Source organism: Antechinus flavipes, chromosome 4, assembly GCF_016432865.1.
Source record: "Antechinus flavipes isolate AdamAnt ecotype Samford, QLD, Australia chromosome 4, AdamAnt_v2, whole genome shotgun sequence".
NCBI classification, from domain to species: Eukaryota; Metazoa; Chordata; class Mammalia; order Dasyuromorphia; family Dasyuridae; genus Antechinus; species Antechinus flavipes.
The window spans coordinates 151415691-151435396 of NC_067401.1; the positions used below are offsets into that span (position 1 = coordinate 151415691).

The following is a 19706-nucleotide window of genomic DNA, read 5'->3' on the forward strand; positions in this document are numbered from 1 at the left end:
TTTTAGTCAGTTATGCTTTTTTATTTTATTTTATTTTTTATTTTATAATAACTTTTTATTGACAGAACCCATGCCAGGGTGATTTTTTTACAACATTATTCCTTGTACTCACTTCTGTTCCAATTTTTCCCCTCCCTCCCTCCACCCCCTCCCCTAGATGGCAAGCAGTCCTATATATGTTAAATATGTTGCAGTATATCTTAGGTACAATATATGTTTGCAGAACTGAACAGTTCTCTTATTGCACAGGGAGGATTGGATTCAGAAGTCAGTTATGCTTTAGATGATAACTCGAGACAATATTTTCCTTCATGTCTGTCTTTTAATTTTTACTGCAATAATTTATCAGTTCCCCATCAGTGCTTTCCCCTTGTACTGAATATAGTTAAACAAAACAAACACATTGGTCTTGGATTTGTCGGCTATTTTAACATTTTTTTAGGCCTCTGAAGTCCAAATTGGCATTGCACTGATCTGAGTTCTATTTTTCTGCTCACGTAATTTTATTCAATTAATATTGATCTTTAGAAGTTTATGAATTCTTATTCACTGTTACATTTATATACCATGATTTGTTCAGGCACTCCCCCAGATGATAGGCATCCATTTAGATAAGTTTTTGCTTCCATAGAAGTGCTACTATGAAACATGTTTTGTACACATGGGATCTTATCTTTTGCATCCTTGAAGTATTGGTATTTACTGCCTCATTTTTTTTTTTAAGTAGCTGAAATGCCTTTTTTTTAAAGCCACTTTTACCTTTTAACTTGAAGATTTATTTTTGAGTGATGGGTTTGCAGAAGTTTGAGGATTATTTGTCAGTTATTTGTCTTAAAGGTGTCTTAATTGAATTAATAGATGTGGATTTTTACAAATTATTATTCGTTTAACCTCTTTATTGTAGTATCTGGTATGTTTTCTCCATTTGCAAAAATGGTCATGTGCTGCTCCTCAGGCTGGAGGAGTTAGTTTCAGAACCGCTTCTCTGGATTAAAAAATGTCAGGAGAAACCTTAGCACCAGGAATTCTCTGTGTATTTTTCTCCTGTCCCTTTTCTTTCCCCACTCTTTTCCCTTTTTCAGCAATATTCTGTAGTTCCCTTAATACACCTTGAAAAAGTAGTGAAAGAGCTAATGAGAGGTACTCAAGGAGTGTCATACTGGTTTGAACCTAGCAGTCCTTTTAGCTTAAAAGAGGGCTGCTTTAATTTATAGGATCAATTGTGTCTTTACCACCTGTAATCCTTGAGTAGCCCATTTTGCTTTGTCATCAGGGCCCCAAAGCAATTTATCTGCATAATTACTATCTACCCTTTCCTTTTAGGAGACTTGAAAGTATGTTTGAGTATGCTTTGTGTATAGTATGTTCTTAGCTTGCTATATACTAGCTTCATTTTCTCACTGGGGGAAAAAAAAAAAAAAAAAAAAAAAACTGAGGACAGATGGTTTCCCCAAAGCTGCAATTGGAAGAACTCAAGAGGAATTTAACTTAACAGCATTTTTCCCAAATTGCTTTGACCATGCAAAACTTTTGTATCTGAATGGACATTTGTTATCTACATAACTTTGTCTTTCTTATAAGCAAACATTTGCTTCTTGAGGATTGGTTTCACAGGATTATATATATTATATATGTCCAAAAATAACTGGTATAAGAACAAGAGAACTAATAAAACTTATTTTTAACAAGAAATGAATGAGTCAGCTAGATGGCATCGTGGATGGAGTACTGTCTTTGGAGTCAGGAGGACATGACTTGGCCTCAGACACTGAAGACTTACTATGTGACCTTGGACAAGTCATTTAACCCCAGTTGTCTTGACAAAAAAGAAGGAAAAAAATTGATGGAACCTTCAAGAAATCTAGGAATATGGAATATCCTCTTGAAACAAAACAAAATTAGGAAAATTGAAAATGGGGGAAGGGAATTTAAAGGTTTTTTTGTTTGTTTCCCCCCAAAGAAAAAATAATTTCATATACTTTTTATTCATACTTTAGAAGGAAAAAAAATTGTAGTATTGGAATTCTATATTAGTATTGAAATTCCTCCTTATTGTGAAGAACATTGTTTTAGAAATACTGCTTTTCTAGTTTTTATGTATTTTAGTACCTGATGTTACTTCAGATATTTTATTTGTGGTTTTTAAAATGTAAATATTGTGCAGTTTTGGACTAGATTGTACATGTGCTAATTATAACTTTTATATATATATATATGTTTATTTATTTTTTACCTATCCTCCACCTCCCTCACTGGTGATAATCCTTTTTTTTTAATAGCAAGATAATAACTGATATTTATTGTGGTGCTTTAAAGTTTCCCAAAAACTTGACATTATTTCATTTGAACTTTAAAATACTGTGAGTTATGATAGATGTTAGAATCAGAAGGGAACCTCAGAGGCCATCTTGTCCAGGTCTAATATTTTACATATGAGGAAAGCAAGGTTTACAAAAGTTGAATGCCCATGGTTATTTAATAAGTACTGGAGGTGAGATTTGGACCCAGATCTTTTTACTTCAATTCCACTACATAAGAAAAAGTTATTGTGTAGAAATCAGCTCTGTGTGGGGCAGCTAGGTGGCTTAGTGGTTAGAGTGCCAGCCCTGAAGTCAGGAGAACCTGAGTTCAAATTGGCCTCACATACTTAACATTTCCTACTTGTGTGACCCTGAGCAGATCACTTAACCTCAATTGCCTCGGCAAAAAGAAAGAAATCAGCTCCGTGAGTCTCATTGTTTTGAGAACTATAATGAGAAATTCTGGCATCTTAAGATGTAAACAGACCGTGTGAATTGAGGAAATTAAATGGTACAGGGATCTGGATGGAGAAGTCTTTTAATCAAATAGGAGAAAGAGGGAGATTCAGAGAATGATAACAACAAGGATCTAGGAAACAGATTGTTTGAATGTGGCATCATAGAGCAAAGAGTGTGCCCAGCTTCTCCTGGCTCTGTGTGTCAGGAAAGAAGGCTTTAGGAAAAAGCTATATTTCAGCCAACTCCAGAAGTGGAATAAATGAGAGCAAGGGACCACAAAACCATAAAGATTTATTTGGAAAGGACCTTGAAAATAATTTAATTTAATCCCTTCATTTTATAGGTAAGGAAACCTAAGCCATAGAAAGGTGAAGGACTTATCTAAAGTGTCAAGTAGATTATGAGTGCCCAAACTAGGGGGAGGATTGGATTCAGTGCTCTGAGTTTATATCCAGCAATCTCACTACAATAAAAGAGAAGTTTTCAAAGGGCACAACAGAAAAGCAAAGAATACTACAGCTTATGGGTGTCCTTGATGATTCTGCACATCAGGGCTGTGATGGGGCCTAGGTCTAGGCAGCCTTTGTTAGGGTATGGAGTAATGTAGTCTGCTATTGTGAAAAACTACACCTAAAGGAAGCCTAAAATGGTCATGGGACTTGGACAGATGGCAACCCAGTACTAGATGAAAGAAATTGAAGGCAAGTCGCTTAATTAGGACTAAGAGGGGGCTGAAGCGCAGGTAGGAACTGTGCTTCCTGAGATGGTGACCTCTGGAGCTATGCCCCATTCCCCTCATGATAGTTCTGACTTTTTCCTCGACTGTAGTATAGGTGCTAATATCAAAGCTTATTGTCTTGTTTTATATATACCTTTCTTCATTTTAAACCGTTTTAAACTTTCTGTATTCTGCTTTTACTCAATCTGTGAAATATCTATTTTCTTTTGTTATCTTACTCTGATACACAGTGACACTTAAAAGATTTCTGCCTTAAAAAAAGGTTATGAGTTATGCCTGTGGCATGCCACATTGTAACCTGAATGTCTCTTTCTTTGTCTTTTTGACTTGCTGAGATCTTTAATTTTAACTTAAAATATCACATTATACAAGCAGCCTAGGAGTGAAAATGAAAGGGAAAGAACGAGACTTACCTCAAGCTTCTCTGCCTTTTCCCTTCCTTTCTTGGTAGGGAAAAAACCATTGATGTCACAATCTCAGCATTCTAAGGATATTCTCACTGTAAAAGGTATAGGATCAATAAACAGAAACCTAGCAACTGAATGATTACAAAATTCTGTGAACTATACATATTGGTTAGGTTTTGTTTTTGAAACAGATCATTTTAGCCAAAGACTAGCACTACTAGCACTAATAACAATAAAAATCGGAGGTTTTAAAGCTTTTGATGGCGTTACTCATCTCTCATGACTAACAATGAATTTGAGAACAAGAACCATCTAGAAAACTAGTAAAACCAGCAGGAGATTTAAGTTGATTTGGTTTGTCTTTTGTTCTGAGATTTCTACAGTTTTTATAGCTGTAAAACCAAATAGGAACCAAATTCTAAGAAATTTATTTTTAATTGAAACAATACATTTTCACAAGTGGTCTAATTTTATTGATTTCTTATTTTCAAACTTTAATTATGGTTCAGGTCCTTGCAATGATGGTAATATATATTATATATTCACTCATTAAACTATACCAATTTTTTTTATTTTTTAATAATTCTAATTAGATATCATTTGATGCCTTTGTTTTTACCTCATACTCATTTCTGAACATATTCTCCCCAACCCCACTTAAATTTTTCCTTGTAAACAAATTAAGAAAGAAAACCAATTCAGGAAAAACAATAAAAAAAAATCAAAATCAACTGCATTTAATAGTTTAGGTGATATTACACATCTATAGTCCTTCACCTCTGCAGTGAAGGGAAAGAAGTTTCATTTTCTCAGCTGTGCTCTGGGACCAAGCTTGATCACTATAATTATATGGGTTTTATTTAATTTCATTACTTTGTTTTAATGTATCATTTTCCTGTTTTGAAAGAATTCTTCATTTGTTATTTCCCATAGTGCACCAATTCCATTATATTCATGTACCACAATATGTTCAGCCATGCCTCAACTGGTTGGGACTTAACTGTGTGTGCAGTTTTTTACTACAACAAAAAGTCCTGAATTGAATTTTTTTTTTTTTTTTTTTGCATACAAGACTTTCAGTGTTGCAAATAATTGTCACATGTTTGGTTGTTTTTTAAAGGTGTAAGACTTTGCTAACATTTGTGTAGTTGAAAATCCCAGTTTTGAAATTAACCCTCCCTGCTCAGCCAGTTTAGGGAGGTGAGGTTGTTGTAGAAATAATAAAATGAGAATTGAAAAGCAGCATTGACATCAAATATTCTAAACTACTTATTTAATATAAGATAAGGACACTAAGACCCAAACATGTTCAGTTATTTTCCCAGAGGAAAACAATATACCCATAAGTCATTTGTTTAAAGCTTTTAATTTTATACTATAATTTGGGGAAAAGTTTTCATCAAGCAGCTTAATTAAGGAAGGATTGGTTTCATATGAACATGTATTATAATTTGATCTGCAGTCTTGCTGTCTTTTGTTTGTATCTCACCTTCATTTTCAAATATATATGTTGCTCCACTGCCCAAAGGGTTTACTATCCCTTATAAAAAAGGGAATGGACAACACATCAGCCAAGTCTAACCACTAACATGATTGCAATGACTAGGGAGCTGCTTTTTTGGGGGGTCAAGCTTGGTTTTTATAGTCACACAGCTTTCAAGTTGGGGTTTTTGTGTGTGGAAGAGTACTATTCTTACCATTTTTGCCTTGTGTTCATTGTGTATGTTTTGTAATAATTTACTTTGCTTCAGTAAAATCAATCAACAGTAATTTATTAAATGTTGGACTGCTGCTGTTGGGCATTGTAGATACAAAGACAAAAGTGAAAAGTCTGCTTACATTGTATTGATGGAAATAACATTCACATATATAGTTACATGCAAAATACAAGGCAGTTTGGAGGATGGAATGTCCTAGCATCTTGTTTGTATCAGGAAAAGAGTACTTGAATTGAGTATTGGAGGAAATAAGGGAATGTAATAAAAGGTAGAGGTAAGAAGGAAGTTCATTTGAGATGAGGGGACAATCAGGACAAAAGTCAGGAATGGGAAATAAAGTACATAAGAAAAGCTAGTTTGGCTAGATTATAGTACATTTGGAAAGTAAAGTGTAAAAAATAAGTAACAAATAAAATAAGTGAAAAATTTAAAACCTCAGTAAAAAATAAGTCTGGAAAAGTAAGTTGAAGCCACTTTATGGAGAGCTTTACATATTAGAGGAGTATCTATTTGTCCCCAGCAGTAATAAGAAATCACTGGAATATAAATAAAAGATGTGACATTATCAGATCTCCACTTCAGGAAAATTCACTTTGGCACACTTGTGGAAGATGGGTGGGAGGAGAGACTGGATTATAGGGAGATCACCTAGGGAGCTATCACAATAGTAATGATGAAGTTAATTGTTATTGGTAGGGGGCTGTGATAAGCAGAGAGAAAGGGAAAAGTGAGATATTGAAAACAAAATGTGACGTGATTATGTATAAGTAGTAAAGAAGTGAGTAGTTGAAGATGATGCAAAAGCTTTTGAAGTAGAATGACTAGAAAGATGGTGTGGATAGAAATGGGGAATATGGAAAGAAATATAATACATTATTTTGAACATGTTGAGTTTAAAATGCCTGAGACGTTCATTTCAGAATATCCAATGTACAATTGATGATTCAAATGATAATAGCGTTTGGGAAAGAAACTCTGGTAGGTTATAAAATTTAGGGAATCAGTTGTACAACGATAGTAGTTAAGCTCATAGAAGTTGATAATTACTAAGTAAGAGTATATATTGAGGGATAGTTAGATGGCACAGTGGATAGAGCATCGGCTCTGAAGTCAGAAGGAGATCTGAGTTCAAATTTGGCCTCAGACACTTAATACTTTGTAGCTGTGTAACCTGGGCAAGTCACTTAACCCAATTGCCTCAGCCAAAATATATGGAGAGAGGGAAAGGGGGGCGGGGGAGAGAAGAGAGAGAGAAAGAAAAACCGACTGAGGAGATGTAATTATAAATGATCACCCATCAACTCAAGTGGTTAGCATTTAAATTCCTATTAACTGCTGGGCACTGTGTTAAAAACTGATGATACAAAGTCAGTCTCTATTCTTGAGGGGCTCATACTTAAATTTGAGGAGGCCCCACAGGGAACAAGAGAAGACAAAGAAATAAATATGTACAAACAAGATGGGTAGAAAGAGAACAAAGAGAATAGTGTCAGGGAAGCCCAGAGATGAGAGAGGGTGAGAAGCACTGTCAAATATTGTAGAGAGAAAGCGAAGGAGAATGAGAATTGAGGGAGACCATTAGCTTTGGTGATTAAGAGACTTTGGGTAAAACTATTGAGAATGTCAAGTGTTGGAGGGAATGCTGGAAAATAGGCGTTGATGCTTTGTTTAGTGGAATTGTGAATTGATGTGGCCATTCTGGAAAGTAATCTATAACATATTCAAAAAGTTACCAAGCTGTGTCGTCTTTTTAACCCAGAAATACTGTTACTAGTCCTGTATCCCCAAATAAGTCAAAGGAAGAACAAAGATGATACTTGCAAAAAATTTGAAAGGCTTTTTTTGTAGTAGCAAAGAAATGAAAATTATGAGAAGTTGGAGGGTAGGTGTAAAGGAAAATACTGGGTGGTAGGAAAAGGGGATGGAAAGATATGTATCAATTAGCTCAAGGTGAGCATGACCAGAATAATTTCTGCATTAACAGAAGAGATTATCTACCCTTGCTTTTAAGCCTCTTGTCAAAGTTGGTTGAAGTCAGTTGCTTCACTTAATCCAATTTCTATACTTAAATTATATTACTATGTCATCAGAAGTACAGCATGTGTCCTAAAGTTGAAGAACTATTTTCTTTCCAAAGTGTCTATACATTTAAAACAGCAGGATTTTTTTTTTAAGAAAACCAAAAGGAAAATAGTCAACTTTAAAAATTTGATAATATAGGGACCAAAAAAATAATAATAACCCCTTTAGTAAATAATATTATAAAGACAAAATAACTATGAAAGACTTAAAAGACTTTGGTTAGTACCCTGACCTAAAGTAGTTCCAGAGAACTGATGAAGTATGCCACCCACCTGCTAACAGAGATGATGAACTCAAGATAAAAATGAGACATGTATTTCATTTGGATGTAGCCAGTGTGGAAATTTTTGTTTGACTCTGCATATTTGTTTTCCATTTTTTAGTTTTTTCTTTTTAATTTATGGAATAAAACAAGCATTTCCATAACATAGTATTATAAAAAGATTATTATACAAGAAACTGAAATCTGTTATGTACAACAAAGTTATCATGTAAATTTTCCTTTTTTTTCTTTCTCCCACTCCCTCTGCCTTATCATTATCATTAAATACCAGTGTGTTTATATGCATGTATGTAAGTCTGTGTACATATGTATATAGACATGTATGTATATATGTGAACTATACATATTTGTTACAAGTTGTTCCAACAAGAAAGGGTATATATATATATGTATAGAGAGGATAAAATTTTAAAAAGGTTATCATCTTTGGAGAGAATAATTTCAGTTAGAGATCATAAGGTTAGAGGCCAGTTTGTAAGAAATTGAGAAATAAAAAGGAGAGGAAATGGAAGGAAGGAGTACAGGCAGGCTTTCCTTAAAGTTGGGCTGTGACATGGAAAAAGAAATGGAGAATTACATTTAATGTAGAACATTAGATCATGGGGACAGTAGGATTTGGTCAGGCTTTTCTTTTTTTTTTTTTTTTTTTTTTTTTTTTAAGAATGAAGGAGTAAGAAGCAGAGAAGTAAAGAGAATGAAAATGAGAGCGAAAAGCTGATTGTAGGGTTAATCTGCTGGAGGAAAAGATAGGGTTGAGATTACATATAGAGAGCATTCTCAAACACCCTTGTCATCACAAGTATGGAGTAAAAGGAGGACAAAGTAGAAGATGGTCTAAAGATTGTAGATGTGAAGAAAAGAGAATGGTGAGGTGATGAAATGGCCTTGATTTTCTCAGTAAAGTATGATGTGAGCATATGGGATAGTATCGGAATGAGAGGTTTGAAAGAAAAGGGAAGACTTGGAACACTGGTTGTAGAGAGAGAGTCAGTAAAAGGAGGAATGAAAAATTTTGTCCAGTTAAGATTAGGTATTAAACCCAAGTCAACATGATTGCCCAGCTTTCTCCTGCTCCATCCAAGTGTACATGAGTGAAAGAGACAGATGATAAGAGTAATCCATAGATTGGGTTTGGTAAAAGTAGCTGCAAAATATCAAAAAAGCAAAAAAAAAATTGACTAGAGGTGGAGGGAGAAATGGAATGAACAGTTTTTAATCATGAATGTAAAACATTTGTGAGTAAGTGCATGATCAAGGGTGTGACCACTCCTTTGTGGAGACTGAGGTAAAGTGGAATTGTAGGCCATGGAAATTGAGTGGTTTAAGGAACTGGAAAGTTAGGTTATTTGAGAGAACATCAACAACATATGTTTTGATAAAAGTTCACATAAGGCTAACTCTACTTCTCTGTTTTCTTCATGGTCATTTATTAATAGTGTAGTAATGCTCCATTAAATTCATGAATCATATTTTGTTTAGACATTCCCCATCAATGACATTTTACTTTATTTCCAGCTGACTTAATGACATTGTCTGTAGTAATTCAAGTTTTAACCAAACCACTAAAAATTTGGGAACTGCCAGGAAGGGCTTTCTCAAATTTTCTCTTTAGTAATAAACAGAATTTGTGGGGTCTAAACCTTCTTTTTCAAGCCCTTTTCACTTAATCCAGTTTCTGCAATTATCTTAGTACTAACTGAATTCACTGTATTATGTTATTAGAATTAAAATACTTATACTAGGATTGAAAAACTTTCCCCTCCAAATAAAGACCATATAAAAACAAAATTCACTTAATAACTTAAATAAAAATATTTCACCTAAATTAATAAGAAACCAAAAAAAAACCACAAAGAAAATTTATAAGTGTTCATTTCTTTGTTATGGCTAAAGGAAGACTAGAGAATAAAGGATAAAGGAGAGAGCCAGAAATGAAGTAAAATTTTGATATTGCTTTAAAATATCAATCCAGAATTAAAACTTGTGCCCCAAAGACTACTAAATGAAGGATTCACCTGTTTTGACCAAGATTGTTGAGAAAACCAAAAAAGCATTTTGGCGGAAATTTGGTATAACAACATTTCACATCCTGTACCAAGATAAGCTCCAGATAAGATACATGAATTGAAGCAACTATGTGGTGCGACATCCTGGGCAAGTCAGTTTAACCTTGTTTGCCTCGTTTTCCTCATCGGTCAAATGAGCTGGAAAAAGAAATGGCAAATCACTTCAGCATCTTTGTCAAGAAAACCCCAAATGAGGTCATGAGAGTCATAGGTGACTGAATAGCATGAATCACATAGGAAAAATTACAGAAAATACATTACAGGAATAAGGAGGAACATACTTTCCAGAACTATGACTAGAGGAAGAAGAGTTGATCAAACAAGGGATAGAGGATCATAGGAGATAAAATGGGCAATTTTGATTTAGATAGGTTTTGCACAAACAAAACCCAATCTAGTTAAGATTAGAAAAGAAACAGTTTTAAGTGGGGGAAAAAACTGTTGCAAGTTTCTCTGATAAATCTCACATTTAAGATAAAAACTGAATCAAATGTTTATGATTCAGAGCCATTTCCCAATTGTCAAAGATGATGAACCAGCAGTTTTCAAAGGAAGAAACTCAAACTTTTTCATATAAAAAAAAAATCTCTATTTCACGAATAATTTGGCAAGTGAAATTAATGAAACTTTGGGAGTTTCCCTTATGCTTTTCAGTTTGGTAAAGATGACAAAAAAGGAAAACTGTAGTTGAAATGACTTGGGTGGAGGAAGGACAATAGGTATGTATTAATGAAGAGACCAACCACAGTTCCAGTGGAGTGATGAAGCATCTATACACACACACACACACACACACACACACACACACACACACACACACACACACACACACCCCTCCTGACAGAATAGGATGGGTTTCAGTTACAGAATGACATACATTTAAGTCTTTACTGCACTATTTGTATTGCTGGTCTGTGATAGTTCTGTACCGCAAAGTCACAAATTGTGTATATCTATTGACTTAGGTTTACCATTACTTGTTCTGTACCCCAAAAGAAATAACATATATGTACAAGAGCCTTTTTATATTAACAAAAAAACTAGAAAATGAAGTCATTCCCCATCAATTGGGGAATGAATAACTGAACAAATCACCATAAGGAATGACAAATAAGACCATTTTGAAGAAACTTGAAAACATCTATGAATTGATAGAGCAAAAATGAAGAGAATCAGGAAAACAATTGTACCAGGACTATGAAAATAATTTTGAAAGACTTTAGAATGCTGATCAACAAAAAGATCTACCACTATTTCACAGTATCATATGTGGAAAAAGCATATGGAAGAAACCATCTCCAGAAACATGATGGACTCAAGTTGCAAAATAAGCTATACATTTGAAGGGGTTTGGTCATTATAGGAATTTGTTTTACTTTATTATGTTGTTCTGTTAAACATGTTCTAGTTTTTTCTTTTTCCTTTTTAGAAGGCAGAAAGGAATCACAGGCACAAATAGGATGATTTTTTTTTTTTTAAGTTAGCTCTACATGATAAAGATTAGTAATTTCATGTCCAGTATTATTCCTATTCTATAGGAATTTTTTTCTTTTGGTGTTTAAATTCATATTTGAAAAATTAATTTGACACTTTAAAAAAAGTAAAGCTCTAGCCTTGTAATTATAGGCATAATTTGCATTTCCTTTCATGCTGGAAAGGTCTTTTGTTTTGTTTTAGTCTTTCCCTAGCACACTGCATTGTCCTTGAGAGTAGGGACTGTGGGAAGCTAACAAAATGGTTGTTGATTTGGCTTAGTATCACTCCCCATCTCCTTAGAACAGTTAGCCCCACTTTCTTCACCAAAATCTACAACTACTACCACTCCACAATATACACAATCCACTTAAGCAGTTTCCCACCTTGGGCCATATTCAAATATATATATATATCTTGTGTTGGACTCAAGGTTCATCAGCCCTTTGGGATTCATCTTCAGTTTTGTGGATTTGTGGCTTATTATATTAATCAGAGTTCTAAATTCTTTCAACATTCTTTTAATGTTGTTAACATGTAAATTGTCCTAGTTTTGCTTACTTTACCTCAGATAATAGAGATTTTGCTACTTTTCTTTGAAACTCCATTTTGTTATTTTTTTTTAATAATAATATTCTCATTATGTTTACATGCCATAATTTGTTCTGCTATTCCCTAATAGGTGGATTCTCTCCACTTATTTCCAGCTTAATGGTTACTATGAAAAGAACAATCATAAATATTTTTATATGTGTGGGTCTTTTTTTTTCTTCCTTTCTTTGAGATATAGGGTATCATAGTGGTCTGAGTTAAAGCAGTATGTATACATCATTTAGTGATTTTTTCCAAATTGTTTTCCAGAAAGGCTAACTTAACAATTTCACCAATAGTGGTTTAGTACTATGCTATTTTTTATACAGCCCCTCCAGCATTTGTCATTTTCCTCATTTATAATCTTTGCCAATCTTGATAAGTATAAAATGTAATTTCAAGAGTCATTTTAATGTGCATTTCTATAATTATTAATGATTTAGAGCATTTTACTACTTCTTCATGTCCTTTTTCTATTTATTGGGAAATGACTTGAATTGAATGATCTTGATTGAGACCCTTATCAGAGAAGCTTGCTACAAAGATTTTTTTCCATAATTAACCTATTTTTTAATAGTGTCTAACTGATGATACAAATCCTAGTATATAAATATTTAGGATAATTCATCTTTTGAGGGAGAGTTTGTAATTTATGAGTTCACATTTCAGTATTCTGGATTTTTCTTACCTGTTGCTCATATGTGTTTGGAAGGATTTTTTTTTTTTTTAAACAGTTCAGCCTCTCAGAGTTTTTTGTTTTACCATAAAGGTATCATGAAAATAATTTTTCAGATGTTGATGGATATTAAACTTTAGTCAGTTTCAGGACGGTAAACATGAACTTTGGAGCAGCCAGTTGTATAAGCATTTGTTTCTGATAGGAACTAGGAACTCTTGAGATATATTATGGAATTATGTATTAATTTGAATATTATTTTATGAACGTCTGTCTAGAATCACTTTGCTGTTGAAGTGAGTGCTATATACTTCTTGACTTTTAGAAGTCATGCATGCTACCACAAGACTAAAACCAAGAAAACTGCTTGTGCCCTGATTCTTAACATGATTGTGCCTTCAGTCTCTTAAACAATATTAATACACAGTTTCCTAGAAATCACCCTTACTCTTTGGAAGAAGGGACACACTTACTATGAAAACAAAGTGTAGACTGAAAAACTTACATGGCCTAACAGTTTTTAAGCTTGTAGTGGAAACTTATTGATGGTTAAGCTCTGAAAATTCCTCTCTTCTGGTCCTCAGAATACCACTATTAGATTTGTTTCCCAAGATGATCAGGAAAAAAAAGATTATAAACTATATATTCTAAAATATTTAAAGCACCTGACTTTGTGTGGCAAAGAACTGGAAACTGAAGGGGGATGCCCATCAAGTAAGATAATGACTAAACAAGTTGTGGTATATGATTGTGATAGAATATTACTATGCTGCAAGAAATGACAAGCTAGTTGATTTTTGAAAAACATGGAAAGACTTGCATGAAATAATGAAGAATGAAATGTACAGAATATATATTAACAGCAATATTTTTCCAAGAATAATTACGCCACTAAGTTATTCTGAGTATTCTACTCAGATCAATTACAAAGGACTTATGAAGGAAGATGCTATCTCCCCCTCTAGAGAAAGAACTGATGAATAGAAGTATATGTAGTGTGGTTTTACATATATGTGTCAAATGGTGATCTTGAGTTTGGAGGGAAGGAGGAAGACACACAACTCAATTTAAAATGTAACCAAAAACAATTTAATATTAAAATATTTTAAATCCTTCCCTTCCCCTTAGACCTTAAGAATTCAGTTTCATGCCTTAAAAAATCTATTCAGCAAATTTGAAGCCTGTATCAAATACTGTGTTAGATGCTTGGAATACAAAGATAAAAAGAAAAGTCTAGGAACTTACTTTCTACAGGGGGCTGAGGCAGTGATTAGCATTTAGACACATAAATAAATACAAGGTAATTTGAAGAGGGAAAGAACTAACAACTTGCAGTCATCAGGAAGAATGTAATAAATTATTGAAGGAGGCAGCTATGGGTAAGTATCCAGAGATGGCTTATTGAGTTCAGTAAAGGCCAGTTAGCCTAGAACCAGGAGTGTATGAAGAGAAGTCAGTCTCAAGTGCTCTCTACTCCTCTTCCGACTAATTAAATGTACTCTTTTGATAGATCTGAATATTGATGTAACATTGATAGTTTTTATAAAACATGGGTATAGCCGCAGAACTGGGAAATAAAGTAAAACCACTTTTGACTTATTCTCTTTTAGTCCTCAGAACTTCACAGTATTTTTCTTAGTCTCTTCCCTTCCCCCTGCTTACTGAAATATCCTTAATCTTAGTCTCTGCCTATGTCCTTGAATTCCTATCTAGAACCTCCTATTTGACAGTAATCTTTTCTTTCTCCTTAATTCTGCCTCCATATTGGCTCTTCTCCACATACCTACAATAACTATAAAGTATCACCCATCTTGAAAACACAACAAAACTTTAGCTCATTTGCTCCAGCCACTTATTGTTCCAAATGTCTTTCCTTTCACTGCTAATTTTTTTGGGAGAAGTTGTTCACATCTCAGTATTTATTCATATTCCCTGCCTTACTCCATTGTCATCTATCTTCTGCCTTCACTAACCCACTGAAGCTGCTTTATACAGTTACCTAATTACAAAATCCACAGCTTTTTTTCAGTCTTCATCCTTTGTGACATTAATGACCATCCTTTTGACCACCGAGACACTACTTTCTTCTTCCAATTCTACCTGTGTCTGCCTCTGTTCCTCCTTTTCCCTTAATATATGTAGCTGTTGGTTTGGTTTTTTTTTTTTTTTTTTTCCTGAGTATCTGTCTTTGATTCTCTCAAGTCCTTTATACCCTTAGAAACAATCTCCAAATTATGAGTAAGCTCCAACAGATAAGCTTTTACAAAATGTTATTGTAATTCTCATTATATAATCTTCATCACTCCCAAACTTCTTTAATACCATCTCTCTGTAAATCACTGTCATCTCTAGATCTGCCCTCTGATCTTCAAATCTACACTCCCAGTGGTAGAGTCCTTTGTTAGCACCTCATACTTTTGAAGTGTGAAGTAGAAGGAGAACTAGATCTGAGGTCAGAAGACCTTGGGCAAATCCACTGAACTCCTGAACCTGCTTCTCCATTCATAAAATGAAGATTTGTAGAATTCTTGGCCTTCTTCAAAGATGAGGCTTTTCCCAACTGTTAGTCTTCCCCAGTCATCTTGTATTTTACTTTTATATATTTTGAATATGCTTATATGTGTACATGTTTTCCTGGTAGAATGTAAGTTCCTTGGGGCAAATGATTATCTTGTCTATTTTATATTTTTGTTTGTATTCCCAGTGTCATTAATAAATATTTGTTGATTAAAAAGCACAGACTAGGTGACCTTTAAAGTCCCTTTCATCTCTGAAGGGGTATGATCTTTGATCTAAGACAAAGTGTAACTTTTGTATTCATTAATTTCACTCAGTATCTTTTCTCATACTTAACCATTTTATTTGACAGACACTAGTATTCTGCCTAGTTCTTCACCTTTGAGAGGATGAGGATTGAGGTAATCTTTTTAGGCTTCATTCCCTCTTGAAACTGATCATTTAATTATATGAGTTTGATCTCATTTGATTATTACAACATTGGGGTGTAGATATATTATGCCTTTTATAGACAAAGAAACGGAAGCCAAAACAGGTTTACAGTGACTTGTCTGGGTGATACAATTAGGAAGTGTCAGAATTGGAATCACGTCTTCCTGACTCCAGAAATGTTCCCATAGCACTACTTAGCTATCGTAACATTTACCATGTGACAATTCTACCTTTATAACATCTCTCTCACATATTTCCCTTACTTTTTGTTCCTATAGCCATCACTATCATTATCATATACCTGGGCAAGTGTAACTTTCCTTCTCTGCTGTTATCCATCCTTATTAACTGCTAGAAAGTCTTTATCCTGCCTAGATTGTGTCATTCCTAGTATTCATTAATTCTAAATTATTTGCAGAGTAATATCTTAGGCCTTTGAGGTGTTTAACCTTGTCTTACTAGCTTTATTCATTTACCTGTACGTTGTTCCAACTATACTGAATACTCTCTGCCTCCTTTTTACCTCCCTACTTTTGTTCAAGATATTCTATGTCTGGAACGTATAGCTTCCCTTACCTTTTGCTTATTTATAATTCCTATTTATTCTTTAAAAGCTCAAAATGCGTGTTATGTCTTTTGTTCACTAAGCTTTTCTTGCATCTCTCTTTTGGATATTTTTGTCCCTCCATAATGTATATATTGTCTAATACTATGTATTATAGTTGGATTTGTCTTATAAACTACTATTGACCCATTTTTCATAGCTTGGTGCTTTACATATTATAGATCCTTAATAAATATTGATTTGTACCAATTTTGGGCTAAAGATAATTCTGAATTAGTAAAAATCAGAACTATATTGTACATTTCACTTAAATCTGCAGTTGATTCCAGGAAAATATATGAAAAAAGTTCTGATTGGTACCACAGGAACAATGTTACAAATGGTGATTGAATTTGGCTGTAATGTTTTACATGATTTAGTAGTGAAACATCTCCTCTTGGGGATAGCTATAGGGAGCAGTAATGCTTGTAGAGTGGGTTGGGAGTTTTTTGTTTTCTTTTAAGGAATAATAAAAGGTTTCATAGGATTCTAGAAACCTTAGAAATAATTCATCTAAATGTAGTTTAGTTACTATCACTTTTAATTCTTGTAGTAAGTAATAGTTACCAAGTAGAGGACACTACTACATAGGTCTTTCTATTTGTTAGTTAAAATTAAAAAATTAATTAGGTACATCCATTTGTATACAATGTACCTCCAAAATTCTTTTAGAAATTTAAAAGTTTCAAAGATGATTGTTCTCCCCAATCTTTCTTTATATTGTTGTAATAAACTGAATTTTTTTTTTGTAGTTTAAATTCACAAATAGTTGATCTAAATTAATGATACCTTTTGTCACGGAATATTTTCAGTGGTGCACGAGTGTGCGACTTATTGAATTTGTTGAGGTTGACTATATTTGGGAGTGTATTTTTTTACTTAAATCTTTTACAATTTCGAAATAGGTATTACTTTTTCACCAAGAGTTACCAAATTTGTCATTATAATTGTAATCTTTGATATATTATAATTTAATATGAAACTTGATTAGAAACTGATTATAGTTCTCACCTTAATTTTCAGACAGCACCCGTAACGAAAAACAGTAAAGAAAACAGACTAAGAGGAAACAAAGTGTTCTGTGCGGTGGGTTTCTTATCCAGTGTAGCAAACTTACTTTGTGACTACTATTCATTAACCCAGGGATCTGTTCAGATGGAGTCTCTAGCAGACATAGTCTAGGATATATATTCCTGTAGTGAAAATGTCTTGTTTTGACTTGCTAATTTTAAAATTATGTGTAAAGTCCACATATGTATGAATTTCCTTTTTACAGCTAACAATACTGTCACTTCTTAGTGGTGGATAAGTACTTCAACCTATCTTCAGATGGCTTAATTATTTTCTCGAGCTTAAAAAAACTTTTTCTTCTTTCTTAATTTGCTTGGCTTCTTGTAGTAAAAATTGGTGTAATGTGTGTTGGATAGACACAGATAACTGGTGGAACTTGAGTTGTTCTGTTATTGTCATATATAAATATGACACTATTCCTAATTGTCATCCATGCTATTACAAATGGTCATGCGTACATGTTGAACTTGACATAATTAAAACTTTATTTTTTTAATTGTACATACATAGATGACATTTCAAAATTAAATGGTAGGTAGCCACTGTTTGCCAACTTTCATGAAAGAGCAGCAAAACAAAGGTTTCCTTAAATATCCTCATTTCTGTCTCTCAAGGAACTCAAAAGGAATAGATTGAAAGATGGTTATAAATTTTAAATTTCATTATGTATAGAACCCTTATTAAAATCTTAAATTTCTTAGGTTTTCTTTCCTTATTTAAGTTGATAGTATTGGCATGCTTTAAGGTTTTTGATATTGGATTGTTAAAAATTTGTATCTTAGGAATGGAATAAATGTTCTAACCTAGTTACTTAAGAAGTATAATAACCTAATTTTGAAATGAGTTCTGTTGGAACACCTCTTTTCAGAGACTTAATATTGAGAATCAGATCTGATAATGATGTCAGATATTGTTCCATATGATATCAAGCAGGAAGCACTGAATCAGCTGAGTCCAGTTTAAAAACTGGGAAGGGAGGAAGTAAGTAGCAAAATTATTGCCAAACAGAAATGACAATTTTTTCCACAGACTACTGAAATTACACTAATGATCGAGCAAAATATATTTCTTGCATTATCATATTAGTGTAGTATAGTTCGTGATCAGGTAAGAACTGCAAAAATGTGGCAAAAGTTGCTTTATTTTACTTTCGCTCAACTTTTTTTTTGCTTCTTTCTTTCCCTTTTCTCCTTCCTTTTGATGATGGTTGGAATATTACTGATACTATAATATGATCCCAGTGACTGAAATTCTCCCTGGAGGTCCAGAATTTCCTTTATATATAGAAGGAATGGGTGGTAAAAGTAGTACATCAAAAGAGTTTAGGAGGGGGAATAAGATGGGTTCTGAGTATGAAAGGAAGAGGACAAGCAGAGATAATATTATTGCCATTAACCTTCTTCTCTCTTTTCTCTTGTTTTCTAGTCTTCAAGCAGTGACAGTGGTGGTAGCAGCAGCAGCAGTAGTACCAGCAGCAGCATCAATAGCCCAGACAGGGGAAGTGTTCAAGAAAGCAGCTTAAACCAGATAATTACCGGATCCAGCCCTAATACCCCTCAGTCCTTACAGGAGCAGTCTGCACTATGCCAAGGCCCTTACTTCCACATCAACCAGATTCTGAAGGAGGCACATTTTTATAGCCTACAGCACCGAGGACGGCCTCCTACATGATGAACTAGCAGTTCCTTGCCTTCTGTGAAGGGACAGCACTGTGCAGATTTGATATTTCAACTTAAAAAGTTTGTTAAAAAATTGCACAAAATATGCCTGTTGGCTTTTCAGTCTATATTTGAAACAACAGGTTAGCAGGCATTTGTTTACTTGTGGTTTTGCTGCACTATTGCAATTTCAGAGGGGCTTTGAAGCCATTTTTATGGGATTCTTTTCAGGGTGGTGTCATCCCAATGAAGGTGACGGTAGGAGAAAAACCGCATCTGCATGTTAAGAGTCCATATGGCTCCATTTTTGGATTTGGAAACCAATTGGAAATTTACTCTTTTGTGCAAGGAGTCCAATTAAAACTTGGGGTCCTCAAATTTTAAAAGATTTTTTAAAAATTCAGTAAACTAGTAAGGACTAGTTTGCATGAAAAACATTAGTTTTCTTTCCCAAAGTATAAAAGAGCTCGCTTCTGTCTGACTGAAGCTGGCCACCATACTACCTCTCAGTATGCAGATGTCCTATTGAAACTAATTTCCCCTGTTACAGGGGGAGAAAAATTAGACCAAGCTTATTAGATTAGACTTTGTAAGATGGAAACACCCTCCCTGCAATCTGTCTTCTTCTCT

The 19706-nt window shown here is 33.9% G+C and overlaps 1 protein-coding gene across 3 annotated transcripts in view; it reads left to right on the top strand.

Annotated features, from left to right (window-relative positions):
* FAM104A (family with sequence similarity 104 member A) overlaps positions 1 to 19180 on the top strand; it is a 24993-nt gene extending 5813 nt beyond the window's left edge. For 2 of the 3 annotated variants that reach the window (XM_051995198.1, XM_051995199.1), the window contains exons 3-4: positions 17371 to 17433; positions 18844 to 19180. In XM_051995198.1, the coding sequence (XP_051851158.1) occupies positions 17371 to 17433; positions 18844 to 19089 (309 nt within the window). In that variant the 3' untranslated portion in view covers positions 19090 to 19180. The remainder of the gene's footprint in view (positions 1 to 17370; positions 17434 to 18843) is intronic. The other variant, XM_051995200.1, reaches the window with a different exon arrangement.
* Positions 19181 to 19706: the final 526 nt, after the last annotated feature.